The sequence below is a fragment of the Sapajus apella genome, unplaced genomic scaffold (genome assembly GCF_009761245.1).
Source record: "Sapajus apella isolate SASKATOON/1434 unplaced genomic scaffold, GSC_monkey_1.0 scaffold15, whole genome shotgun sequence".
Classification (NCBI taxonomy): domain Eukaryota; kingdom Metazoa; phylum Chordata; class Mammalia; order Primates; family Cebidae; genus Sapajus; species Sapajus apella.
Genome location: NW_022436955.1, coordinates 24,754,644 through 24,782,625, shown reverse-complemented (window position 1 = coordinate 24,782,625; position 27,982 = coordinate 24,754,644). Strand labels below are relative to the sequence as shown.

Genomic DNA, 27,982 nt, shown 5'->3' with positions numbered 1-27,982 from the left:
GGAGGCTGCTGTCAGGATTTCTTGCCCTCACCACTGTCTAAGAAAGCCTGGGAAGGAGAGGCCTCCAGCAGCTCCAGGGGGCCCAGGGACTCTGGCTGCAGCGTCTGTGGAGCAGGACATAAGAATGGCTCAGATCTAGGGAGAACGGGACCAGCCGGCTCTGACCAAGGACAGCCGCAGCCACGTCCAGCCAACTCTAGAAGCAGATGGGTCATTTCCAAGATGTCCTGAGAAGGGTCCTATTCCTGAGTCCCTCCTTGCTGGACTCACCAGATTCTAACTTAGGGGGTGGGGCTGCATCAGTTTCCTACGGCTGCTGTAACAAACTCCCACACGTGCAGTGGCTTAAAGCAATACAGACGTGTCATCTCACCATCAGGAGGCCTGGTGTCCAACGCTGGCCTCGCTGGGCTAGAATCAAGGTTTCAGCAGGCTGGTTCCTCCTGGAGGCTCTCGGGAGACCCTCCTGTGCTCGGCCTTCAGCCCTGTGCCCTGCTCCAGCCTCTGTGCTGGTTGTCACGTCTCCTCTCTCTGACCCTCCTACCTCCCTGATAAGAACCTTTGTGACTGTGGAGGGCCCGGATAGCATTTGGATGTCTGTTCCCTCCAAATCTCATATTGAAATGGGATCCCCAGTGTTGGAGGTGGGGCTGGTGGGAGGTGTTTGGGTCATGGAGGGAGATCCCTCATGAATGAGTGCCCGCCCCATGGTAGTGAGTTCACATGAGAGGCTTTTTTGTTTTTGTTTTGAGACGGAGTTTTGTTTTTTTTGCTTTTGTTACCCAGGCTGGAGTGCAATGGCATGATCTCGGCTCACCGCAAACTCCGCCTCCTGGGTTCAAGCGATTCTCCTGCCTCAACTTCCTGACTAGCTGGGATTACAGGCATGCGCCACCACGCCCAGCTAATTTTGTATTTTCAGTACAGATGGGTTTCCTCCATGTTGGTCAGGCTGGTCTCAAACTCCCGACCTCAGGTGATCTGCTGCCTCGGCTCCCCAGAGTGTTGGGATTACAGGCGTGAGCCACTGCACCTTGCCAAGAGTTGGTTGTTTAAACAGCCTGGCACATGACCAGGTGTGGTGGCTCATACCTGTAATCCCAGCACTTTGGGAGGCCGAGGCCGATGGATCATTTGACGCCGGGAGTTGGAGATCAGCCTGACCAACATAGTGAAACCCTGTCTCTAGTAAAAATATAACAATTAGCCAGGTGTGGTGGTGGGTGCCTGTAATCCCAGCTACTCAGGAGGCTAAGGCAAGAGAATGGCTTGAACCCCGGAGGTGGAGGTTGCAGTGAGCTGAGATCATACCACTGCACTCCAGCCTGGGCAACAAGACCAAGATTCTGTCTCAAAAAAAAAAAAAAAAAAAAAAAAAAAAAAAGCCTGGCACCTCCCACCTTCCCTCTCCTTGCTCCCTCTCTTGCCATGTGAAGCCATGTGATGCACCTGCCCCCTTCACCTTTCACCATGACTACCAGCGCCCTGAGGCTCTCCCTGGCAACAGCTGATGCTGGTGCCATGATGGTATGGCCTGCAGAACTGTGGGCCAAAAAAACCTCTTTTCCATGCACATTACCCAGTTACAGGTATCCCTTTATAGCAATGCAAAATGGACTAACGCAGGACCACCTTGGAAATGGAGAACGATTGCCCCGTCTCAGAGTCCTTAATCACACCTGCAAAGCCCTTTTGGCCATGTCAGGCGACTTATTCACTGGTTCTAGGAGTAGAATGTAGATGTATTCAGGGGGGTGGCAAAGATCAGAAGTCTCAACGTTTTTTCCTGCAGAGGTGAGAACTCTGAAAGGGAGAACCCAGAGCGTGGCCGGGCTCTTTTGGCTGTGTCTCTGGGGCCTATTGGAGCAGAGGAAGCTTTATTTGGTGCTGGTCTTATTGTATTGTGTCTAATGACAGAGAGACAGCATAAAGGAGAAAGGACAGTCAGAGAGAGACTACCGGCTGGGTATCACAGACATGGGTCCAAATCCTGGCTCTGCCTCAGACAAGCCGTGTGACTTGGAGCAAGTTTGAGTCTCACTGTAATCCAGGCTGGCGTGCAGTGGCACGATCTCAGCTCAACACGACCTCCTGGATTCAAGTGGATCCCATGGATCTCCTGGATTCAAGCAGTTCTCTTGCCTCAGCCTCCAAAGTAGCTTGGATTACAGGCATGCGCCACCATGCCTGGCTAATTTTTACATTTCAGTAGAGATAGGGTTTCAGCATGTTGGCCAGGCTGGTCTCGAACTCCTGACCTCAAGTGTTCCACCTACTTCAGCCTCCCAAAGTGCTGGGATTGCAGGCATGAGCCACTGCACCCAGCCATGGAACAAGTTTAATTGCTTCTGACTTTCTCATTTGTGGAGCAGGGGCTGTAGAGACCACTCAGGAATATTCTGAATGTAATGACTAACTTTAGCAACTCCTCCACGGGGCCTGGTAGGGGAGGTGTTTGATGAATGCTGGCCCTGGACAATTTCCGGGCAGTGCAGAGGACGGGAGGGGAGGGCAGCCAAGGCAAGCTGCACCTCCCTCTTCCTCCTCCACCCTGCCCCACCGCTGTGTTGGGCACACACGGGACGGCTGCGGCGGCTGCTCTCTGGCCGTGCTGGAATTGTGAGTTTCTCCTTTCCTGGTCACAGCTGATAAGTATATCCTGCTCGATACAAATACATCCACCCTTATGGCAAGAGTCCCAGGCTGGGAAATCTCTGAGGATGCCACCTCTAGCCCTAGAGAGTGTGTACTGCCTTTCCCCATAAATTGTTCAGGAGTATACAGCTGTGCACGGGTGAGGGGTCCTCCCAGCCCCTGGCTCCATGCTCTGGGATGCAGCCGGGGAAGATGCAGGCTGAGCTGGCAGTGGCGACTGTGCAGAAGTGGGTCGTGCGTAACTATCAGCACTGATGGGGCTCAGACATGAAGGCTTCACGGCCAGCACGAGGAGGTCTCGACTTGCACCAACTACTGTTCTCTGCACTACCATGCATTCACTTGCTTAGTCTGGCACAACCCTGAGGCTGTGGGTCCTTGCCACTGCCCCTAGGAAAACGGAGGCAGAGAGAGGCAGGACCTAGCTAATGAACGAGTTAGTGCTGGAGAACGGATTTGAAACCGTTTAGCTCCAGGACCTGAGCTTTTAACTGAAGGTTGCCTCCTACTGAATTTAATTCAGAAACATGAGTGTGAAGGCTGTAGGAGACTCGTGCTCTCAGGTTCCCCCCAGTTCCCTGATGCTGGAGCGAGATGAGATGGGGGATCCCCGGGGAACACTGGTTGGTGCACACGTGGGTGGGCTCCTCCGGGTGCTGTTAACCCCCCCTCTCCAGCCAGAGTTTTGTTTTGCCCACCCCCGGACCATCTACAGGAAACACCACTTTGGGTATTGATATGGTTTGGCTCTGAGTCCCCACCCAAATGTCATCTCGAATTGTAATCTGAATTGCAATCCTCGAGTGTCAAGGGAGGGACCTGGTGGGAGGTGACTGGCTCATGGGTGCAGTTTCCCCCACGCTGTTTTCATCATAGAGTTCTCATGAGATCTGGTTGTCTGATAAGTGTGTGGCTCTCTCCCCTTCTCTCTCCTGCCACCGTGCAAGACATGACTTGCTTCTCCTTTTGCCCATGACTGTAAGTGTCCTGAGGCCTCTGCCTCAGGAATCAATTAAACCTCTTTTCTTTATAAATTACTCATTCTCAGTTAGTTCTTTATAGCAGTGTGAAAACAGACTAATGCAGGTATAAAAGTAGACTCCTGGCCTAGTGTGGTGGCTCATGCTTGCCTATAATCCCAGCACTTTGGGAGGGTGAGGTGTGTAGATGGCTTGAGGTCAGGAGTTCGAGACCAGCCTGGCCTTGAACATGGTGAAACCTCATCCCTACTAAAAATACAAAAATTATGTGGGTGTGGTGGTGCATGCCTGTGATCCCAGCTACAGGGGAGGCTGAGGCATGAGAATTGCTTGAACTTGGGAGGTGGAGGGTGCAGTAGGCTGAGATTGCACCATTGCATTCCAGCCTGGGCAACAGAGCAAGACCCTATCTCAATAAATCAATAAATATACAGAAAAAAAGAGTGGATTCCCCATTTCCTCAATATCACCAGTGACGCAGCTGCTGGACTGCTGATCGCTTCTCTTATTGGCCCCGTCTTCTAACTGCTGCCTCCTGGGTTCAAGTGATTCTCCTCCTTCAGCCTCCTGAGTAGCTGGGACTACAGGCACGTACCACCACGCTTAGATAATTTTTGTATTTTTAGTAGAGATGGGGTTTCACCATGTTGGCAGGATGATCTCAATCTCTTGACTTCGTGATCTGCCCACCTCAGCCTCCCAAAGTGCTGGGATTACAGGTGTGAGCCACTGTACCCAGCCTTTTTTTTTTAATTGAGGTAAAATTGGCCAAATAGCCATTTGCGAGAGAACAATTCAGTGACGTTTAGCACATTTACAATGTTGGGCATTCATCTGTCCAGTTTCAAATCATTGTCACCCTCAAAGGAAACCTGTACCCATAAACAGTCACTCCCATTCCCCCTCTCCCAGCCCTTGGCAACCAGTAACCTGCTGTTTGTCTCCAGGAATTTGCCAGTTCTGGACACTTATATAAATGAAGTCATGCAGTAAGTGGCCTATTGTGACAGTCTTCTCTTCACATGGTATTTCGCAGGTTTATCCCCTATTGTAACATGGGTCAGCACCCCATTCCTTCACATGGCTGAATAATATTCCATTGTGTGGATAGGCTGCAATTTGTTCACCCATTCATCTGCTGACGCACATTTGGGTTGTGAATAGTGCTGCTATGAGCATTTGACTACAAGTATTTTGAGTCTTCACTTCTCTTGGGTCTACACACCCAGGGGTGGAACTGCCGGGTCACATGGTAACTTCATGTTTAACACAAGGATTTTAACACAAGCTGTTTTCCACAGTGGCGGCACCTTTTACACTTCCACCAGCAGTGTACGAGGGTTCCTGTTTCTCCATATCCTTGCCAGCATTTATTTTCTGCTTTATTAAAATTTTAAAAATTACAGCCATCCTCCAGTAGAGTGTTTATCTTTTTTTTTTTTTTTTGAGACGGAGTTTCACTCATGTTACCCAGGCTGGAGTGCAATGGCGCGATCTCGGCTCACCGCAACCTCCGCCTCCTGGTTCAGGCAATTCTTCTGTCTCAGCCTCCTGAGTAGCTGGGATTACAGGCACGCACCACCATGCCCAGCTAATTTTTTGTAGTTTTAGTAGAGACGGGGTTTCACCATGTTGACCAGGATGGTCTCGATCTCTTGACCTCGTGATCCACCCGCCTCGGCCTCCCAAAGTGCTGGGATTACAGGCGTGAGCCACCGCGCCTGGCCTAGTGTTTATCTTTCTTTCTTTCTTTCTTTTTTTTTGAGACAGGATCTTGCTCTATTGCCCAGGAGGGCAGTGGTGTGACCATCCCTCTCTGCAGCCTTGACCTCCTGGCCTCAAGCAATTCTCCCAGCTTAGCCTCACAAGTAACTGGGACTACATGCAAGTGCCACCACACCTGGCTAATTTTTAAATTTTTTTGTTAGACAGAGGCTCACTCTGTTGCCCAGGCTGGAGTGCAGTGGTATGATCTTGGCTCACTGCAACCTCTGTCTCTTGGGATCAAGTGATTCTTCTGCCTCAGCTTCCTGAGTAGCTAGGAGTACAGGCGCCTGCCACCACACCCAGCTAATTTTTTTATTTTTAGTAGAGACAGGGTTTCATCACGTTGGCCAGGCTGGTCTCGAACTCCTGACCTCATGATCCGCCTGCCTCGACCACCCAAAGTGCTGGGATTACAGGTATAAGCCACTGTGCCAGGCCTATCCCTCATTTTTAAAAGCAGAGCTAAGATGCCACTTGGCCCCACCTCCACAGATCCAGTTGAGAAAAATGGGTTTTTTCAAGTCCAGTGCCCTTGGTAGAGAAGGATCATTGGTGTAAATGGATTGGGGCCGGTGGAAGCAGCTGACCCAACCTTCAGAAGAAATTCAGTCTTCCCCTTGGCGCGGTAACCATGCAGACAACTCAAGGCATGGCCTGTCCACGCCCCAACTCCAGAGTGGGCAGAGCTCACATGGATGGGCTCCCTCAAGTTCTCCAGAGAGGTACAGGTTCCACTAAAAAGTCAAACTTGGTCTTACTAAAAAAAAAAAAAAAAAATCTTGGCCAGGTGCTCATGCCTGTAATTCCAGCACTTTGGGAGGCTGAGGTGGGCAGATCACGAGGTCAGAAGTTCAAGACCAGCCTGGCCAACATGGTGAAACCCCATCTCTAGTAAAGATACAAAAATTAGCTGGGCATGGTGGTCCGAGCCTGTAGTCCCGCTACTCGGGAGGCTGAGGCAGCAGAATAGCTTGAATCAGGGAGTCGGAGGTCACAGTGAGCTGAGATTGCGCCATTGCACTCCAGCCTGGTGACAGAGCAAGCCTCCGTCTCAAAAAACAAAAAAAAAAAAGAAAAAAATTAGCTAGGCATGGTGGTGCGCACCTGTAATCCCAGCTACTCAGGAGGCTGAGGCAGGAGAATCTCTTGAATCTGGGAAGCAGAGGTTGCAGTGAGCTGAGATCGCACCATTGCACTCCAGCCCGGGCGACAGGGCCAGACTCTGTCTCAAAAACAAATAAAAATAGGAAATATCTTGGCTCCCATCAGCTCCTATTCCAGCTGAAGGACAGTTGTTCTGACTCAGACCCCAGCAGGAGGATTCCCCTGACCCCTTTGCCACATACTGTCTGACTTTCCATCCTTGGCTGTTCAACAACTGAGCCAGTTTCAAAAAGGGTCTGTCCGCTCTCCAGAGAGGCAGGCCAGACTGTGATATCATTATGGGTCCGGACGTTGGAACTGGCCTTGAATCCCAGCTCTGCCCTCTGCACTGGGCCATAAGTCTGGCAAAGTGACTTCTCAGCACCTGTTTTCTCTGCTGTAAAATGGACAGAATGATAGTGCCTTCTTCCTAGGGCTATTGCAAGGATAAAGTGACTTAACATGTGAGGTACTGAAGATGGGCTCCATTATATAGTTTTTCAATAGGAGATCTGTATCACCATTGGGAGGAGACAATAGGGTTAAGGATGGTGACAGTCAACCTCTCACCTCCCCACCTGCAAAATGCCCTCCTCCATAGACAGACCGTCCCTCTATCTCGGGCACGGGTTTCTGGATGAGACTCTTGTCAGCAGTAACCCTCCCTCACCCCAAAGATAAAAGGGCTACAGGCTGGGCATGGTGGCTCACTCCTGTAATCCCAGCACTTTGCGAGGCCGAGGTGAGTGATCACTTGAGGCCAGGAGTTCAGGACCAGCCTGGCCAACATGGTGAAACCCCATTTCTATTAAATTTAAAATACAAAAACTAGCCAGGCATGGTGGCCTGTGCCGGTGATCCCAGCTACTTGGGAGGCAGGAAAATCGCTTAACTCAGGAGGTGAAGGTTGCAGTGAGCCGAGATCGCGCCACTGCATTCCAGCCTGGGTGACAGAGCCAGACCCTGTCTCAAAATTAAAATTTAAAGGGCTAGAGGCCACTGGTCCATATGACCTTGTTATGAAAGTTGGAAAAAAATTTAAACCCACTCGCCACACCTACATTATGCCATGCTCTGTGACCTAAGATGAATACTGCCTCTTTTCATGTGATTTCAGGAGGGAGTCTGCAGACGTCCAGCGCACTTGCCTGTCCTTACCTAACCTGGACCTTAGGGGAGAGTTGCTAAGCTCTTTGCCCCTTGCCTTCAGTGGAGATCTGTATTTGAATTATCTTTTCTAAGTACTACCAGTCATTGTAGATTTATTGTCTCTGGACAGCGCAGTAAGAGAGAACTACAGAGAATTCTGCTTTCCGCAGATGGAATTCTGTCTCATATTACTAAGCCCTTAATATCAAAGTCCTCTAGTCCTTTGAAACCTATTTTATTTCTCTCTTCTGAGGAAAGCAAATTTGAAACCATTTTTCAGGGAAGACAGCAAGGAATCTTATGGTGACAGCGATGGAAGAGGCTCAGGCAGTGACTGGTGTGTGTCTGCCAAGGGACAGACAGATAGCAAACCAGGGTCTAGGAGATGACACTCTGACCGTTAAAATGACAGATATGACAACATTCCATTCACAAATCAAGCTGTATTGATAATGCTGAGTTAGCAGGAATCACTCTAAAAATCAGAAACAATTAGAATGACTTCCCCATCAAATTATTTTATTAGGCTAATTAAACAGCTTAAAGATAATTCATTTCATGTGGTACCCTTCTAGAAAATATTTCAAGTTTTTAAATGAACTTCCAATACATGAAATAAAATTACTTTAGCATACACAAATTTCAGATCAAAATACTACACTCTGTTTCTGTTTTCTTACAGTTATAAAATCCAGTCAATACAAACTACATAAAAAAGATAAAACGCTTTCACTGATCCTTGATACAAGAGAACAGCATGACGGCAGAATGTTCCCCAAGCACAGGTCCTGGGTTCGTGAGAAGGGACCGACCCCACAATATACTGAAGCATGTAAACAAAGCGCGTGCTACTTAACTTCAGAAGGTTAACAAATCCTTTTTGCAACAGTATTACTTGTAAACCATAAAGCAACTTTTTAAAAGAAAGGTTATTAATTTAAAAGTACTTCTGACTGCTAAATTTCTTACCAACAAGTGAATAGAAAATTATTCCACAAAACAAACTGTACCTTTGGACCACAGGATACGAGACGTGACGTTTCAATGAAATCAACTTAGCACAATTTCTCTACTATCCTACTGAACTTGGGGAGTACAATTTTACAAGTTGCAGCCTTCTAGCCCTTTCAATAGTTGGAACTTTCTAAACAATGCCTTTCGTTTAGCTTACGTATTTTCATTGCAAATCCCTGTTTTTCAGCAGTAGGACTTTATTGACGATAGGATAATATCACACACAATACAACCTTAACTAAATATGTGTCTAAGGAGACCTCTCTACTTGGAATTCTACCAAGTAAAAAAGTGGCAGGATTTTTGGTGCGGTATTTATATGGTATTCATGGCATTTTTCTTCTATATTAAAAGTATCAAAATGACAAATCAAGACTGCTAAAAGTCGGTCTTGGACAAGAGTGACAGTCACATATTCAAGGGTCCCGCACAACACTGGCATGAGCCAACAGGAGCCATGCCGGCCACCTGCTGGGCCAGGGCCCACTGCCAACAGCAGCCCTGAATCTGGGAAGGTCAAATCGAATTTACAATCTTGTTTTCAGGAATTTCCTTGGCAGTTCTCTTTCATGACAGAAGACCTACACCCATGATGGAAAACAAAAGAATGTACACATTTCTAGTGTGTCATGAAGGGGCCGCACTCACAGAGACATCACTCTTACTAGTGACACACAATGAAGTCTGCCCGCACCTACCCGAGGAGCATCTGCAATACGGTTTCTGATGAGGATGGGAATGTGTGGAAGTGGGCAGAGCAGGGGGTGCTTTAATCAGCAATGCCGATCACTTCCAGGCTGCTGGTGCACACCCCGACACTGGCTGCAAAGGTTGTTTAAAACTTCTGCTGAAGCCAAGGTGATTACCTGATGGTTGTCACAATTCACAAAAATGGTACAAAAACAAAAGGGGTATCACTATTATGTCGCCGGTGAACTGAAGGGGTGCAAGACCCAGGAGCCAAAGAAAAGCTGAGCTCCAAGTGAATTCAAAATGCAAAGAACCCCAATGGCAGAGAAAGCCACGAATTATGTAACTAAGCAAGTTTTGCTAACAAATAGCCTGTGCTTTTCTCAACTAAAGGCCACTTGATACATTTTCCAACATAAAATTTTTATTCAGATTATCTTTGTTTTCACGGAGAGCTTGAATTTTGAGGTACGATCTAGGAAAAAGATGTTATCACCCACACAAATGGAAGACTTACTTCTTTATTTCTTTTTTTAATTTATTTTTATTGATTTATTTTTTTTAAAGGTGGGGTTTCACCATGATGGCCAGGCTGGTCTTGAACTCCTGACCTCAGGTGATCCACCCACCTCGGCCTCCCAAAGTGCTAGGATTACAGGCGTGAGCCACAGCGCCCGGCCTACTTCTTTATTTCTTAAGCTGATGGTATCCTTTTGCCTGCCCCATGTACCAGATCCTATACATATATTTTTTTATAAAACATAACTCAACTTTAATGAGCATATGCTAATTTAATAATAAATTTACTTAAGTTTCTTTTGAAGCACAAATTCCTTTTGGAAAAACACATGAAAAGGTGGTCTGTCTCGTTAACAAGCACTTCTGATTTCCGATCCCATCCATGATTTGGAACACAGTGTGTTTTTAAGTCAGAGCTGAAGAGGAGACAAGGGCTGCGCTCTGCTCTGGAGAATTCAAGCTGGAAGGGGACAGAGTAGAACCCACACAGAGACTCCCCATCCAGCTCTGCGGATGATGGACAGACACGGCAGAGCACCTGTCATGAGAGGCCACCAGGACTGAGCACGTCGGGGAGCTCGGGCTGCGCTGGGTGCTGAGGTAGTGCACGTGGCCTGTGCCGGCCTCCTCTCCCGGCTTGGAGGAGAGCACTGAGGGCTTCTGGGGTTGGCCTGGAAGGTGTCATTCTAGCCTACAGGTGCCTAAAGGGCTGGGATGTGTCCTTGGGGGTGCCTCAGCAGGCAAGGGGCCATTCTGACCTGGAGCCTGGGGACAGATCTGACTCACAGGCAGGCCCAGCTGGCTGTGGAAAGTGCTAGTACGAAGGTCTGCTCAGCGATCCCTGAGGCTCATGCCCTGGGCATTACGTGGTCTGAGGAACCAGAAGAGCTACTCTTTCTGCCCTCCCCAACTCACTCCAACTCTTTTCATTTTTTATTTTGGATACATAATTCAAGTAGTTAAAAAACCGGGCTGGAAGAGGGGTGGGAAAGAAGAGCAGAGGACAGGGTGGGAAAGCTATCCTAAGAAGAGTGAGTAAAAACGACTCCAAATCATGGCCAAAATACCCTTCCTCCACCTTGACGACAACCCCAAAGCCCGCAGAGAAAGGTGGGCCGACTGCGAAGTGCCTGTTTTCTCAGAGATTCCACCTAGCAGTGTCCTTGGGGAGCTACGGTGGAACACGGAGAGAAAAACCAATGTTGGTTCAAACAAAAGCTTATTAACAAGTGAAGGAAATGGGAAGACACAGACGGCTAGCTCTGAAGACTTGGCGTGCACCCCAGGCTATCAATCTCTTAGGATCATGATCTCCTGTTTCCCCTATTTCTGAGATTTTTTTTTTTTTTAATTTTTTTTGTTATTGTTTTTTGAGACGGAGTCCCCGTCTGTTGTCCAGGCTGGAGTGCAGTAGCACAATCACAGCTCACTGCAACTTCTGCCTTCCGGGGTCAAATGATTCTCCTGCCTCAACCTACTAAGTAGCTGGGATGACAGGGGCCCACCAGCACACTCGGCTAATTTTTTTATTTTTAGTAGAGACGGGGTTTTACCATGTTGGCCAGGCTGGTCTCAAACTCCTGACCGCAAGTGATCTACCTGCCTTTGCCTCCCAAAGTGCTGGGATTATAGGTGTGAGCCACCTCGCCCAGTCTGAGCAGATCTTTTACAAGGTAGGAGGGGTCAGGACACACAGGGAGAGGCTTTTACTCCCTCTCCCTCCGGAGCCAAGAGTAAAACTGCAGTGGACTTTCACCAGGGAGGGGGACAAGACAAAACCATGACCTCTCGGTGAAGATGTGGCCCGTCAGCAGGGCTACCAACCTGGAGAGTGGGAAGGTCGCCCCACCAACCTCCCCTAGGGCAGGGGAAACAGTTGGCTTATGTTCAAATGGTCAATATCACCATAACTTTTTTCTGAAATTTCATATAGCAGCGTTCATTCTTGAACCTAGACATAAGACTTTACATTGAGCCATGAGACTTAAGAGTACTGCAAAACTAAAAACCAACACGTCCCGCCCAGCACTCTTTCTCTGCCGTCTCTATTTTGATTTGAGTTGCTGATAAAAATGCCCAGCAGGTCTAGCTCACCTTCAGTGATCCTGCCAAGCTCCGAGCTCCCCAACACTGCCTGAATCTGGCTATTCAACCTAGTCTCGGTTCTTCGTTAAATCCTAGCTCTACTTCCGGCTCATATTCAGAGGTCAAGAATGACTTTATCAAACATCTTATCGAAATCAAGACAAGCTGAGCACATCACATACTCCTTCCTCTGCCAGTCCCATAACCTCACCAGGAAAAGAAGTGTATGATATGACAGAAGGATTCAGTAGTTCACTTTCTGTACCACTGTGTTAAATAAGCTTCTTTATGCAAGGGTACAAAAGTTCCACACACACAGACACATGCACAAACACACATGCACGTACACACAAGTACTTGTAACACGTATTTGTTTTTAAGTTTCATTTAACATCCAAGTTAGGAAAGCATAGTATAGGTCTATGATCTAAAACAGAGATCTAGGAAATATCTAGTTTCTTTGACCAATATAGACTATTACCTTTCCTATTTTAAAGAAAAAAAAAATTCAACTTTGATAGAGAGTTTGAAGTATTATTAGAGATCTTCACTGTGAAAATTCTAAACAGAGGGTTATTTCTAACAAACTACAAGTACATATTTTGGGCTGTTTCAGCTATCTACAATTGTTTGGAATTTAAATATCAGACACGTAGAAGGAGAGAGGTGGCATGGGTCTAGAAGGTAAATCATTTTATGGCCGGATGTGGTGGCTCACACCTGTAATCCTGGCACTTTGGGAGGCTGAGGCAGGCAGACTGCCTGAGCTCAGCAGTTCAAGACCAGCCCGGGCAACATGGTGGAACCCCATCTGTACTAAAAATACAAAAAACTAGCTGGGCATAGTGGTGTGCACCTGTAGCCCCAGCTACTTGGAAGCTGAGGCAGGAGAATCCCTTGAGCCTGGGAGATTGCACTCCACCGCACTCCAGCCTGGGTAACAGAGCGAGACTCCATCTCAAAACAAGAAGAAAGGATTTTATGAACACAAACATGTCATACATTTACTTGTATATCACGTGGCAGCAGACGTGAGAATGGGGAAAGCTATGAGGCCCGGGACATTCTGCGCAGGCAGCCTCGGCCTCCCACACAGGGTCTCCCGTACTCCGTGTTGAGAGTGGACATAATCAGGGTGGTGGCAACAGCGATCCCTGCGAGCAAGCCACTGTCCCAAGTGCTTATAGTCATCACCCAGTTACTCCTCACCACAACTCTCAGAGGATAAATCCTCCTGCTATGCTTATTCCACGTAGGAAACTGAGCCTCGGGGTTAAAGAGATTCCCAAGTCACAGAGCATAATTGTGGCAGAAGCCCCCAGCCCCAGATGCGCCTGACACCAAGGCCTATGCTCCCAACCACTGGGTTTGTAAGGAAAGTGTATAAAGATGATTGCCTGATAATAATTCAAACAAGAAAATCTGGGGTTTAAGTTAAAGGAGGAAGCCTTGGTTCTCATGGAAACCACTTCCAGGAAATGTCTCACGTCCTGAGCTAAGCCAACAGGGTGCTAACAGATTGTCACTGGAAGAGAAGATTTGCCATTCTACTGTTAAGAGCAAGCCCTTTACTCTGAAAAGCACAAGCATAAAAATTAAATCCTACTAATGCGTAAGAACAGTTCAACTTGGTTATACTTGGTATAACTTAAGCACCAGGTAAAACCTGGTGCTTAAGTTATTTGACGTATGCAAGGCTTTTAGAAATGGGCATAACTCTTTTGGCCACGGCATCACTGAAGTCCTCCATTTAAGCAGGCTGTGTATGACTGTGGCCTGAAACTGGGCTATTATTACAAGATCTCCCCGGAGGAAGGGTCTTGCATATAACTGGTGAGCCTCCTCAACTCCTTCCTCCTGATGGGGTGACCAGGCAAGCTGACAGACACTAGGGAGGATGGGGGCCACCACGTGTGGGGTGCAGAGGGCGCGTACCACAGGAAGCCGAGGGATGCTCCACTGGCACAGGGAACAAGTCACATCATTCATGATTCTAAGTATCATCCAACTCTATGTAGTTCTGCCAACCTCAGCTCTGCACTTAGGAAACACTTGGAGTGAGAAGGAGCTTAGCAGTGAGTATAGAGTTTCATCAAAATTAAAGATTTTTGGGAAACAATAGCACCTTATAGAAAATGAAAAAAAATAGTAGCCTTAAGCACCCAAATCCCAAACACTGGGTCAGATGACAGAGGGACACATTTTCTTGTCTGATGCCAACAAGAATGGAAATCAAGCCCTCTGTTTTACACAGCAGCGACGGTTAAATAGACTACTTTTCTGCATTAGGAAAACACAGCCTTTTAAAGACTCTTTAAAGTTCAAGTTGAGTTTCAAGTAATCACTTTGCAGCAACTCTAGGAGAATTATTATTCCTCCTGGTTGTAAGTGCCTTTTTTTTTTTTTTTTTTAAGTAGTAAAATGGAAAACAGGCCTTAGAGAATTGTATTTCTCAAGGCCGCTGACTGCCTGCTTCCAAGCTTTTGTTAAAGAACAGAATGTGTTGAATTCTTCTAAATTGGCAAGGGATCAAGCACAACACTACATAATGAGGTAGCTGAGAACAGAGTTTTTCCTATAAACACAAAGAACAAGTGAATAAGAGCATGTAATTCTCATCCAATTAAACAGGAAACATGATAAAGCAAGTTACTATAGTTGTATTTAAACCAAGTTCACTGGTATGACTCGAAAAAATTTAACCCAAGGTTCTAAGGTATGCCTTATTCATAACTAATGAGTAAAAACAATAAAAATAAGGTATCCAAACCTACTATTTGTACTGAAATGCTAAAATAAGATCCTAATAAATATAATTCACCAACCAGAAAACAGACGAATCTACATTTGGGATGTGAATAATTTGAAACGGCCGTTTATTTCCGCGGACCCTACTCGGTGTGTAATTGTTCACTTCATCTTAAGGCAGTATGTCCCCCGGCCTCTGTGTGAGGCCATCCTCTTCCACCTACTCCTTCTCCAATTCAAACCACGAATGTATAATTTCTGGGTTTCTTTCAATGTATGCAGGGAAGGAAGCTCAACAACTTTGTTGAGCCAGGAAGAAATTAATATCAACATTTCTAATCAGGCCAAATTTCAGTTGAGTAGGGACTTTAAAAGATTAGTTTTAATCTTTAAAAAAAAAAAAAAAAAGAGGCCAGGCAAGGTGGCTCATGCTGTTAATCCCAGCACTTTTGGAGGCTGAGGAGGGTGGATCACGATGTCAGGAGATCGAGACCATCCTGGCTAACATGGTGAAACCCCGCTTCTACTAAAGATACAAAAATTAGCCAGGCGTGGTGGCACATGCTTGTAATCCCAGCTACTCAGGAGGCTGTGGCAGAATTGCTTGGACCCCGGAGGCAGAGGATGCGGTGAGACAAGATCGCATCACTGCACTCCAGCCTGGGCAACAGCGCAAGACTCCATCTCAAAAAAAAAAAAGGAAAAAAAAAAAAAAAAAGAGGGCAACAGACATTTCTGACTAATTATATAATGTAGTTTTATTTATTAGATGATTAATTTCATGAGAAAGAGAAGGAGTTTAAAAATCCAATCACTTAGATAATTTCAATGACAGAACTGAAAAAGAACATACTTTCTATCAGTGGTTGCTGGCTCAAGCACCTATAGTTCCGGCTGGGTCTGAGGCCAGGAGTTTGAGACCAGCCTGGGCAACAGAGTGAAACCCTGTTTCTATAAGAAATTTAAAAAATAAAATAAAAAAGAACAAACTTTCTTAAACTGTATGCATTACACCAAACCATGTGGAAGTGACTTAATTCCTTAGATGTCACATACATGGAACTATTACAATGAGACAATATTGAGATATGTTTAAAATGGAAACAATAATAAGATTACTTCTGAAAAATACAAAACCTTAGAAAGTTTTACCAGCCAACTTGCAAAAAATCTAGAAAATGCCTACCAGTCAATACCACGGAGACTTAACCGCCAGCAAGCACGACAGACACCCAACACAAGTTCGTGTTCTCAATTACGGGCAAATGGTCCTTTCTCATCCGTATACATTTCCGTAATTTCTACAGAAACTACAGAAAGAGTCAAGAATACTTCAAGAATTATTTAAAAGCTAGCAAAATATTTTCCTAACATTCTAAGACACAGTTTATTTTCCCTTACTAATTACATGGAATAAGAGAGGGAAGTATACATGAAGCTGCAGCTCTTTGAAATTAAAAACAGTTTCTCTTTCAAACACACATTCTTCTGTTCTTATGACTTTAGTAAATTCTTCAAATTCCTACAGCTAGCTAACAAAGAAAATCAAACATATTTCAGGTTATGTCTGTGCAACTAGCAAAGGACATGTTTGGGAGCTTAAATTGTATTAATACTACAAATGATTATTCTATGATTAAAAATACTTGTATGCCTAGAAACATCAAGTCCTGGCCCCACTGCCTGACTGGTGAGCTGATAATCCAAACACCTGGCTTCTGCTTTTGGTTCTTGCTGCTCCCTAAAGCGAGAAATGAAGCTGCATGTGTCAGGCCTCCAAGATTACCCTCATACAATGGGGAAAGTGCCCTGCCCATCCCAGAGATGTGACGATCAAAGGGATATATGTCCTGGAAAGATTTTGAGACCCATATAAAAAGCAGTCAATGAAGCTCAACATTAAACATGATCAACATTATAAGCTATGCTGAGTAGAGGGGTCTCAAAAAACCTACAGGACGTGTGGGGACCACAGGATTGTACATCATGTGCATCAGGCACTTGGCATTGTTTATTCTATACTAGTTTCTACTCCATACAGGAGGCCAGCCCATCTGGGTACAAAGTTTATAACTGAAAACCCAGTAAAATCAGTCACTCTTAGAGTGCCCTTTTCAAGAGAAGAACATCACTTTGATCACAAGAATATATTTATCTGTCAAATGTTTATTGACTACCTACTCTGTGCATTCACTGAGACCAGCAGATGACAAAGACAGGGCCCGGGCCCATCCCAGGGTGAGTTTACGATCTTGAGTGGGACGGTGGTGTGACATCCACCTCACTGTTCAGCTTCCTGAATGGCAGCCACAGTTCCTAGTGGGTGCCCATCAGACATGTGTTGGCGGACCTGAGGTGGGTTTGCGACACTCAGCTGGTCTCTTCTCACTGACTTCCTGGACCCCAGTGCTCAGTGAGCAGCCAGTGGAAAAGGACAGCCTTACCTTTCCCTTCCACCAGATATTTTTCTGGGGGTTCCAGTATCTCTGAATTGATACAAAGTGCCACCTCGTTCTTCCCCCATTTAACCAAATGTCTTCCTCTGACCACGGGAAGCCTCTTTAATCATGAACGCCAACATTCTGGAAGGGGATACTGCGGTGTTTCTAGCATTCCTTGGAAGGTTTTTGGAATCCCTGGTTTGGTACACTGAGGTAGAATGTACCAAATGGAACTCTAATGGGCCACAGTACGTAAGATACTTCTCTAGAAATGAAACTTAACCACCTATGAGTAACTTAGGCGCCATAGCAAAGACAGCCCTACCTTTACCATATTTGTACAAAGAATGTATTTCCTTTACATTGACTAGGGAATCCCCCCAACTCATAAATTATAAAAATGACACTTCCAAACCAACAATGAAAAAAGCGTCATCATTAAAGTGGTAGTGCAATATAATAGAACGCTTCGTTACAGACAAAACACCATCCAATAGACCTCCAAATGCTCTTTCTTGGTTGTTACATGGTTTGAAAAAAGGCTACGGTTAGCTATCACTTCCTCACAGCAATGAAATATTAAGCTAAATAATCAATTTAGAAATTCATTAGGCCAAATCTTGACAGTATACCAACTACAAGTTGGTAAACACTGTTTTTAATCCTGCTAAAGAAGAGAAATGCTAACACCAAGAAAATCTTGCTATAAACTACAATATTTCAGTATTTCCACTCAATATGAGTTTGACATAGTATAAACTGAAGGTCAACAGGCTCAAGAATTTATCTGAAGCACCAGGAGACAGTAAATACATGTACTTTAGAACTACAATTCAAAAAGTAAACCCACACAAATACATTTCTCAGGTCAGACAGCAACATCCACATGCACACTCACTCCTCTCTCACAGTTTCTTCTCACAGGATATAAGCACTACCAAAAACAAAACAAAAAAACACTTTAAATTAAACACTTAAATCTTTGAAAGGTCTATATTTGGATGTGCTAAACACAGAAACAAACAACCTATTTTAGACTGCAGCCTAGGAGAGATTCTTTAAATATTCACTTATTCTAACCTGAGACAACTTTCCTTCTCAAAAGAAATTGCACTTTCCCCAAAGATATCAGTATTTAAAATTTAAGACCTATGCTGAGCCACCAATTCCAACACACACCTGGCAAAAGTGCTTATCAAGAAAGAAGTATCAAAAAGTTATTAAGAAATGATGTTTCAAGGCATAAGTGCAATGTTAAAACACAAACCTGCATGAAATGAGCGAAAATTTATTTTACAATACTGAAATAACTGTAATTTACAAGAGTCATGATTGATTTTGGAGCACAGTAAAATTAAATCATCCCTATACTTTAACACATTTTAATATTTGTTTATAGTAAAATAACAGTTTGGCACTTAGCAGCTTTTGTGTTATTGCATCCCATATTATGTGGCAAATTTATTTCATAAAACGTTATCTAATATCTGCAGTTACAGTGTCAATGAACTGAATAAAACAAAACAAAACACTATTTTTATAAAATGAATTTATCAAGGCATGCAGGTACTGATAATATTGCAAGAGGAACACATTCACTCCTAAATAATGAACTGTCTCCCTGGAGAGGCCCGGCGTAGACTGGCGAAAAAAACTTTAAATGTCAGAAATTTAAAAAAAGAGAATTGCTGACGATCATGGCTTTAATTGGATGTCAGTTACTGTTTTGATGTTCCCCAACTGCAGCTGCTGAATGCCAAGGTACTGTTCTGTACGGGATATTTCACCAAAGCAAATTTAGTTTTCCAGCAATTTGCTTCTTCTAAAATTAATGTCTAGTTGTAAAAAGAAAAATCTTCCTTTCTTTGCAGAGGCCACATAGTTTGCTTTCATTAAAAGATCTCCACATTATCACTGGAAAATGTGCAGACAACAGCTGACTGGTAAACAATGCAATTCTAAGCTTGTTTTGACTGACATATTAAACATGATTAATTACATGACTGCAGCACATCTGGCCTGCTGCCTCTGGTATATAAGATAAAAACCTTATACCTTCTCTTATCAGGTATCTTCTGGCCAAAATGGAGAGTTAGTTGCCATACTCAACACTCTTTAATCCACAGGCAACTTCTGTAGCAACTTCTGTAGCACTGTACTGACTTCCAGGAAAAAAAAAAAATCACAGTTAGGTCACCCTTTTTTTATGTCTATGGGTGGGAGAGCATAAGTGATGTTTCATATGCATGTTAACTGCATACAAACGATCCATACAGGAAGTTTCTCGAAGAAGTTCCTGTTATCATTTTACAACCAAAGGATACCTTTATACATGTGTTAGTAAGACAAAATGCTGCTTCTTACAGCCATATTCCAAGAGGAAAAAAAAAGCTGTAGAAAACAATTAAAAATGAAGTACTCTATATTAAATTGATTAGAAATTTGATATTGCATAAAATTCAATTTAGGAAGTAATCAAGCACTTTGAAGTCCCCAATTTCACACTAGGGTGGTGTAATTCAAGTGGAAAACAAATTGTCTTACAAGATACGTTCCACGAACAAAAGACATTTTTCCCCCAATGAGAAGTGGGGTACAGTGAGTTGAGGTGGGAATGAGAGATAGCAAAGGAGGAAAGGAGGAAAAGATTAATTTGCTCCACTATGAACAGAATGAAATTAAGTTGAGGTAGTTTATTCTACCAGCCAAACTTTACTCGGAACATAATTTGTCTAAGACTCTCACTAGTGAATGCCACTGGGAAACTTCTATAGCAAAGACTAGATTCTTAACACAGATTCGCATTCTAAGACAAGTTTTCAAACTCTAAACAGTAGTAAACAAGACTTTGTGTGCTTTCAGACAGGTTATATTAAAAAGTTTTTGATCCCTACATATTTTGTCTGGATAGCTTTTTTGTTTTTGTTTTTTTCAGCCATAGCAGACCTTTATTATTTGTCTGACTCAGGTCTTCCTTTTATAAAATCTCCTACTCACTAATATCCTCACACTAAGAAAATGGTTATGATCACTGAAAAGGCAGAATGGCACTGCGGGAGACCCTTCCCAGCTCCACTGGTACTACCCCAGAAAGGATGGCATGACATGTCTTCATCTAAGTCAACATAGAAGTGACCAACTTCCTTCAGTTCACACAAGGGCTGCAACCGGACTCATGAATTTACTGAATCTTTACATTACTAAGATAAAGTTATAAAAGAAAAATTCTATCTTCGTTGCAATTCATCATGATATAGTTTTAAAAAGATTCTTAGGACAGAGTACTAGGAATAAATGGAGACCAACCGGCACACAGTCCAATCTAACATTTTAGGCACGAACCTTACTTTGTTGGGCAGGGTTAGGCATGATATATCCTTCCAAGTGCAGTAGAAAAGCAGTCTTGGCATGTTTGGATATGTTGATTTGCATACACAGATTTTGTTTGTTTGTTTATCAAAGCTACATATTTGAACACAGCAGTCAGACAGACAGGAGTTTCCTTCAGGGAAAATGCACCTTAGTATTTTAACTTTGATATTTTACATGATACCAATTCCCACTCCCTTTTCCTTGTGATATTTACTAGCCTCCAGTGTCTACAGACACATCTAACTGGAGGAACTGACTCCTCCCAGGTAGTTTTTCAACAGTTCTGTGTTCTCCCAAACAAGAGCTGAAGCCCAAGTTTCTAAGCCTCATAAAACCACGAGTTACCATACCAAAGCCCAGCACACAGAGTGAGTTTCAGCCGCTGTCTCCGCTTTCCCTTTCGCAGCTATGTTATGGTGCTCTTGGGTTAGGATCACGCTCTCTGCTCTGCTTCCTCCTCAAGGGGAATGAACACGAATACGGAATAAGCCTTGCTGAAGTTGCAGGCGGAAAAGCTTGCAATTTGCAATGCGTAAGGCTGCACACGCGGTGCGGCGAAGGTCGGATGGAAGGAGTGGTTTAGTGTGGTGCCAGGTTCCGGTGCTTCTTTTAAACTCCCGCACGTAGTCATAATTGGTACCTAAGCCAGAGAAATAAGCAAGGGTGAGACAATGTGCCCAGAATCACCAGGAAACAGTTCCAAGAAAATCACCGTAACACTCTCACCTGTATCAAGATCTCCAATAACATAAATACTGGCTCCTATAGGTACAGCTCCATAAACAAAAGATGAACTGGCGGGGATGCATAAATTCTGGTCGTTAAGATAGATCCACCTGAAAACAAAGACGGTGCACAAAATTAAGGAAATCAAAAAGATGACAACAATGTCTAGGAAGACTGACACAGCAAACTTGGTAAGTGATCATCAGTACCAGGCACCGTGCCAATCTCGACCCCACGTTCCACTGCCAGGTCACCACTGACACGCTGCCAGTTGCTAAACACAGGAGTTTTGTCTGCGCTAGAATGAAACATGTATTGAGTCATAAACAACATGTGCTTTCCAACCTGCTTCTGCTCAGTACAAGGTTGCAGAGATTCATCCAAGCTGTTGTTTGCATCTGTCATTCATTTGTTTATTTCTAAGCAGTATTCCATCATACGGATGTACCAGAATTTGTTGGTTTTTCAGACAGGGCCTCCCTCTATTGCCTCAGGCTGGAGTGGAGTGGTGCAATTATGGTTCACTACACACTCAACCTACCAGTTCAGGTGATCCTCCCACCCTAGGGTCCCAAGTAGCTGAGATTACAGGTGTGCACTGTCACGTTCAGCTAATTTCTGCTGCTGTTTGTTTTTTCTAAATAAAGACGGGATTTTGCCATGTTGCTCAGCTGGTCTTGATCTGCCCACCTTAGCCTCCCAAAATGCTGTATTACAGGCGTAAGCCGCCGAGCCCCACCCCCAGAATTTGTTATTCATTCGCCTGTCGATGTTCCAGTTTTTGGCTATTATGAGTAAGGCTGTGAGGAACATTAGAGAGCGAGTCTTTTTTGTAAACTTATGAAATTGCCAGGCTATATGGTAAGGGTATTTTCTACCGGAAAAAAAAAAAATGCCCCACTGCTTTCCAAAGTGTTGTACCATAATTGTGAATTCCAATTAGCAATGTATAAGAATTCCAATTGCTCAGTATTATTGTGAGATCTCAGGTCTCAGTATTATATTTTTAATTTTAGCTATTTCAATGGTGTGCACTTCCCTGAAGACTAATGAACATCTCTAGATATGCTTACTGGTCATTTTATGGATTTTTTTTTTTTTTTTTTTTTTGAGACACAGTCTCACTCTGTCGCTCATCTAAGTTGGAGTGCAATGGCGCAATCACAGCTCACTGCAGTCTCTATCTCTTGGGTTCTAGTGATCCTCTCACCTCAGCCTCCCAAGTAGTTGGGGTCACAGATGTGTACCACCACATCCAGCTAATTAAAAAAATTTTTTTTTCATACAGATGAGGTCTTACCATACAACCCAGGCTGTCTCAGGCTCCAGGGCTCAAGTGATCCTTCTGCCCTGGCCTCTTAGAGTGCTGGGACTGCAGGTGTGAGCCACCAGACCCAGCCCCATTTTATATTCTTTCATAAAATGTCTGTTCAAAGGTTTGCTCATTTTCAAACTGGGGGCCAGGTGTGGTGGCTCATACCTATAATCCCAATACTTTGGGAGCCTGAGGCAGGTAGATCACTTGAGCCCAGGAGTTTAAGACCAGCTGGGCAACATGGTGAAACCCTGTCTCTACAAAAAAATACAAAATTAGCCAAGTATGGTGGCAACTGTCTGTAGTCTTAGCTACTCAGGAGGCTGAAGTGGGATGACTGCTTGAGCCAAGGAGGTCAAGGCTGCAATGAGCTGAGATAATGCCACTGCACTCCAGCCTGGGCAAAAGTGAGACCCTGTCTCCAAAAAAAAGATTAAAAAAAGGATGTAACAAGACTGTCTCTACAAATACATTTTTTAATTGGGTTTAATGTCTTCTTATTGAAATATAAGATTCTTTATATCCCATGGATACAAATACTTTGTTATGTACATGTATTATGAATTTTTTTTCCTAGCTTGTAGGTTGCCTTTTCATTTTCTTAATGGAATCTTTTGAAGAACAGAAGTTTCTAATTTTGATGAATTCCAGGATATCCTTTTCTTCTTTTACAGTCATGGTTTCTGTGTCATTCTAGAAAATCTTTGTCTACCCTAATATTATAAAAATTTTTCTCCTGTGCTCTCTTCTGGAAATTTTACAGTTTTATCTTTTACATTTAGGACTATGATACATTTCAAGTTAATTTTTTGTGCCTGGTATGAATCACAGTTCACTTTCTTCCATACAGATAACTAGCTGTTCCAGCACCATTTGCTAAAGGCTTTTCTTTCCCCACTAAATTGCCTTGGCACCTCTGTTGAAAATCAATTTAATAACCACTAAAAGGATTTGAGGCTCTACGAGGAAGTGGGTGATCCCAGAGCTGAGGTAGAGAAAATACAAGATGGGCCTAGAGCATCCTGTTATGCCAGACAGAAAGTGCTTAAAAAAGGATGGGGGTGTGTCAAAGGACACGGAAGCCATGGTGAAGCAGCTCCTGACAGCTGAGGGTGCAACTATGTGAGCAAGAAAATCAATAACGATGGTGCTGAATTTATAATCCAGGGAATAAAATAAATACCCATGAATCCATATACTGTAAGTAACTGGAAAACATCAATAGGAAAAAGGGACAAGTTTCCTTTACAGAAAAATTCCAATTAATAAATGCAGAAGGAATGACGGAAACAAAATCACCATCAGGCAAACACCACAGTAATGACTTCTCCAGGCTAGATCTACCGATGGACGCTAACACGAGTGGCTGAGAGTTTAAGGAGAAAATGGTTTTGCAAATACTCACGTTATCTCCACCAAGATATTCATTAATTACAAAAACAAAAACAGTTAACTTTCTAGTGGAGAAATCTAACAGACACCACCTTACCCAAGCAATCAAGGTTAGCATCACCAGCAATAAGGCACATCAACGCTCTCCCTGACATGATGCAGTGAAGTGCATACCATGACTTCTGTGGTGTTGCCAAACTGCATAACCTCAGTCTAATTGCAAGAAATCATTAGATAAATCCAAATTAAGAGATCCTACAAAAAAAAAATGGACCAATAATCTTCAAGAGTATGAAGGTCATGAGATTCATGGAAAGAATGAAGCAGCAGCACAGGTTAAAGGAGTCTAAGCAAACAGTATCTGAATGCAATGCAGGATCCTGGAGTGGATCTGGAAACAGAGAAAAAAGACATCAGAAGAAATGCTGGCGAAACTCCAGCAAGTCTGCAGTTTACTTAATAATGCTGGACAATGTAAATATCCTGGTTTTTATGCTTGTACTGCAGTCATGTAAGATGCTAACACCAGGAGAAGCTGAGTGAATGGCCTACGGAAATGGGAATACTTTGACTATTTTTGCAACTTTTCAACAAGTCTACAATATTATTCCAGTGTAAAATTTTCTTTCTTCTTTTTTTAAAAAAGAGTAAATCTATACCCTGCTATGTAAGAATAATGTTCGAGGGTAAATGAATGATTGCCTGTTAACAGCTAACAGGCATAGCCATGTCACAGTGGACTTCAGTAGGACCTTGGGAATTCATCTAAATGGTCTTCAGAGTTGCCAAGGTCCAGGCCTATAGTCACTGGAGCACACAGTCATATGGCCATCACTCCATCATCTCTAACTTTATGCTGCGAAGCAGCCAAGGCATCTCAATGTCAAACATAAATGTACAATTATTTCCCGAAGACCACCACTTTTATTTCAATGAACACTCTTCCTAGACTCTTCTAAAGCAGGTAGCTTCCACATTTAGAATTCCAAGAAACACAAAAGCCTAATGATTTGTCCAAGATCACAGGACAACTCAGAAACAAAGCTAAGCACCACACTTCTAAAATCATTAATCTAACATTTGATTCAACTAACATTTGAATGTTGATGGGTGACAGACCTTTGAAAGAAAGTGTTTGAAAAACAAAAGAAAACATAGCTTTCTCTAAAGGCAGCCTGACCGGGGCAGCTCTGGGTAGCTAAACTAGAGAAAACATAGCCATCTTTCTGGCTACAGAACTCAGGAATCTGGAAAAGGGATCTTGGGGCAACCAGGATCTCCAAAGTGTGAGTGAAAAACCTGAGAAAGGAGAGAGGTACAGAAGCACCCCTCAATTTGAGCATATCCACTCATCTCAAGTATTCAACTGACCCTGGAACCATGTATGCTTATGACTGAGGCTTCGAGAGCTGGACTGGGAGTTCAGCTGCCACCCATGGCAGGTGGCATGGCTTGCAACTTAAGTCTCACCAAGTCAATTGCCCACTAAAACTCAGCAACACTCTAAAGCAATATAAGAAAATTCAGGCTGGGTGCAGTGGCTCACACCTGTAATCCCAGCACTTTGGGAGGCCAAGGTGGGCAGATAACTTGCAAGAGTTTGAGACCAGCCTGGCCAACACAGTGAAACTCCATCTCTACTAAAAATACAAAAAATTAGCTGGGTGTGGTGGCACGTGCCTGTAATCCCAGCTACTCAGGAGGCTGAGGAAGGAGAACTGCTTGAACCCAGGAGGCAGAGGTTGTAGTGAGCCAACAATGCACCATGGCACTCCAGCCTGAGAGACAAGAGCAAAACTTGGCCTCAAAAAAATAAAAATTCAAGGCTTCAAAAACATAATAGTAACCATGTCCAGGATCCAGTCCAGAATTACTCAACAAAAGAAGAGCCAGAAAAATGAGAACCCATTTCTTAAGGGAGTAAACAATCAATAGACGCTGACTCTTGAGATGACTCAGATGCTGAAATTAACAGGCAAGGACTTGAACATGACTACCGCAGTGATGCTCAGGAAGGGAAAGAAAAATGTGTTTGTGATGGAAAGATACATTTCAGCACAGAAAATTTAAAAACCTAAAAAAAAAACAAAACCACACACATATTAGAATGGATGACATAATATTTGAAATAAAAAATTCACTGGATGGAGGTAACAAAAGAAAGCAGCAGCAAACTTGAAGACAGAGCAACGGAAACCATCCAATCTGAAGAAGTAAAAATCATATTGCAGACTGCATGGTAATGAAAATAAAACATATCAGTACGTCCAGGTAGAGTGGTGCTCGTGGAAAGATGAAAGCTTTCGCTATGTGCATTGGAAAGGCAAAAGATCTACCATGACTAACCTAAAATTCTACCTGAAGAAGCTAGAGAAGAGCAAAAGAAACCCAAGGTAAGAAAAAGAAAACCCAAAAACAAACTAAACAAACATTTTGGAATTGATAACATAATACTTGAGCTAAAAAATTCACGAGATTTTCTGAGATCCATTTTACTTTTCTACTTTTTCTAAGTGAATTAAGTGGGGACGTGATAGGCATCATCTTTCCTGCATTTTCTAGTCTTTGATGGTGGCCTAATTTTTGCAAATTCCCCCAGGATGCACTATTGCTTCTGGTTTTCTATCCTGGTAGGAAAGGAAAGTTCCAGGGACTTCCACTTAGCCCTTCTTGTCATAGTGGCCCCCAATCCATACTGGTCAGAGAAACAGTAAGGTGATTTTGCCAGTTGTCAGGTAAGTCTATTCTAGTTATACATTCAGGAATCAAAAGAGGAAACACAGATCTTAACTTCAAAGAACAGTTAACATATATATTGTAAAAAATCAAAGTAGAGGGGCATCTAGGCTGAGCGAATGCATGGAGGCAGCAAACACAAGAGGCTGTAAAACGTGAGGTGTGGAATAGCACATATGAAAGAAACATACTGAAAAAGGGTGAAACTTTTTCTTCACCTCCGATCATGGAGAACCCTGAGTAGGGGGCTAAGTACTATTACCTTTATTTCGTAAGCAGTGGGAAACAGTCACAAATTTTGAGCAGGGCAACCAAAAACTCTGAACGAAGTTTTTGTCAGATTCATCTTTCCAAACCACAAGCAGGTAGCTGCACTGGCAAGGCTGGCCAGGGGCTAATGACACTACACAGACGGAGGAGTGACTGTGAGGGTAGCGGCGGGGCGGGGAAGGGGGAAATGTGAAGAATGCTACTGAGATTTTAAAAAGGACCAGACCTGGCAACTGAGGAGTTGCACAGTACAAGAGAGAAGCTAAGATGATTCCTTTTTTGTTGAGACAGGGTCTTGCTCTGGCACTCAGGCTGGAGTGCAATGGCATGATCATGGCCCATTGTAGCTTCCACCACTTCCCAGGCTCAGGTGATCCTTCTGCCTCAGCCTCCCGAGTAGCTGGGACCTCAGGCATGGATCGCCATGCTTAGCAAAGTTTTAAATTTTTTTGTAGAGATGAGATTTCACTATGTTGCCCAGGCTTGTCTTGAATTCCCAGGCTCAAAGAGATCCTCCCACCTGGGTCTCCCAGGGTGCTGAGATGGTAGGCGTCAGCCACTGCGCCTGGCCAAGAGCATGGACAATGGGGAGGACAGTAGTGTTACTAACAGAATAGGGGCACAGGAACACAAATAGAAAAACTGTCATTCTGGGTATATGAAGCTGTTGCTCTGACTTGGTAATATGTTATGGCAATTTCTTTGCTTTCCTTTCTTTCAAAGAGTTTTGCTTTTATTCAGAAAAACAGAAGAGAGTAAGATATGGCTTTTTTCCAGGAAAGTTTTAACCTAAAAATAGGGAACAAAGACAGGAAAGACAAGAGATTACTTAAAAACAATCCACATGGTGTCCAATTGAATATGGACTGCTCATCCGGCAACAACGGTTTCCACAGTGTGCCATTGTAACGTATTTGCATCTGATCTTTTCAGAAACGAACTACTCCTACATGTTCTTTTGCTCTGTAGATAGTTATAGG

The 27,982-nt window shown here is 43.8% G+C and overlaps 1 protein-coding gene and 2 long non-coding RNA genes across 3 annotated transcripts in view; 1 reads left to right on the top strand and 2 right to left on the bottom strand.

Moving 5' to 3' along the window:
* The first annotated feature begins 21 nt into the window (after positions 1–21).
* Positions 22–12,060, top strand: LOC116555682. Its single transcript, XR_004270625.1, has 3 exons — positions 22–35; positions 6,237–6,244; positions 11,978–12,060. It is a non-coding gene; the product is annotated as an uncharacterized LOC116555682 (long non-coding RNA).
* On the bottom strand, positions 8,118–11,386 carry LOC116555681. Its single transcript, XR_004270624.1, has 2 exons — positions 10,082–11,386; positions 8,118–9,917 (listed from the first exon to the last, which is right to left on the bottom strand). It is a non-coding gene; the product is annotated as an uncharacterized LOC116555681 (long non-coding RNA).
* A 6,385-nt stretch (positions 12,061–18,445) lies between the features above and the next one.
* Positions 18,446–27,982, bottom strand: part of GAN (gigaxonin) — a 57,651-nt gene continuing 48,114 nt past the window's right edge. The window contains exons 10-11 of the mRNA XM_032284534.1: positions 21,290–21,399; positions 18,446–21,203 (exon numbers count right to left, since the gene is read on the bottom strand). Of these exons, the coding sequence (XP_032140425.1) occupies positions 21,022–21,203; positions 21,290–21,399 (292 nt within the window). The 3' untranslated portion in view covers positions 18,446–21,021. The remainder of the gene's footprint in view (positions 21,204–21,289; positions 21,400–27,982) is intronic.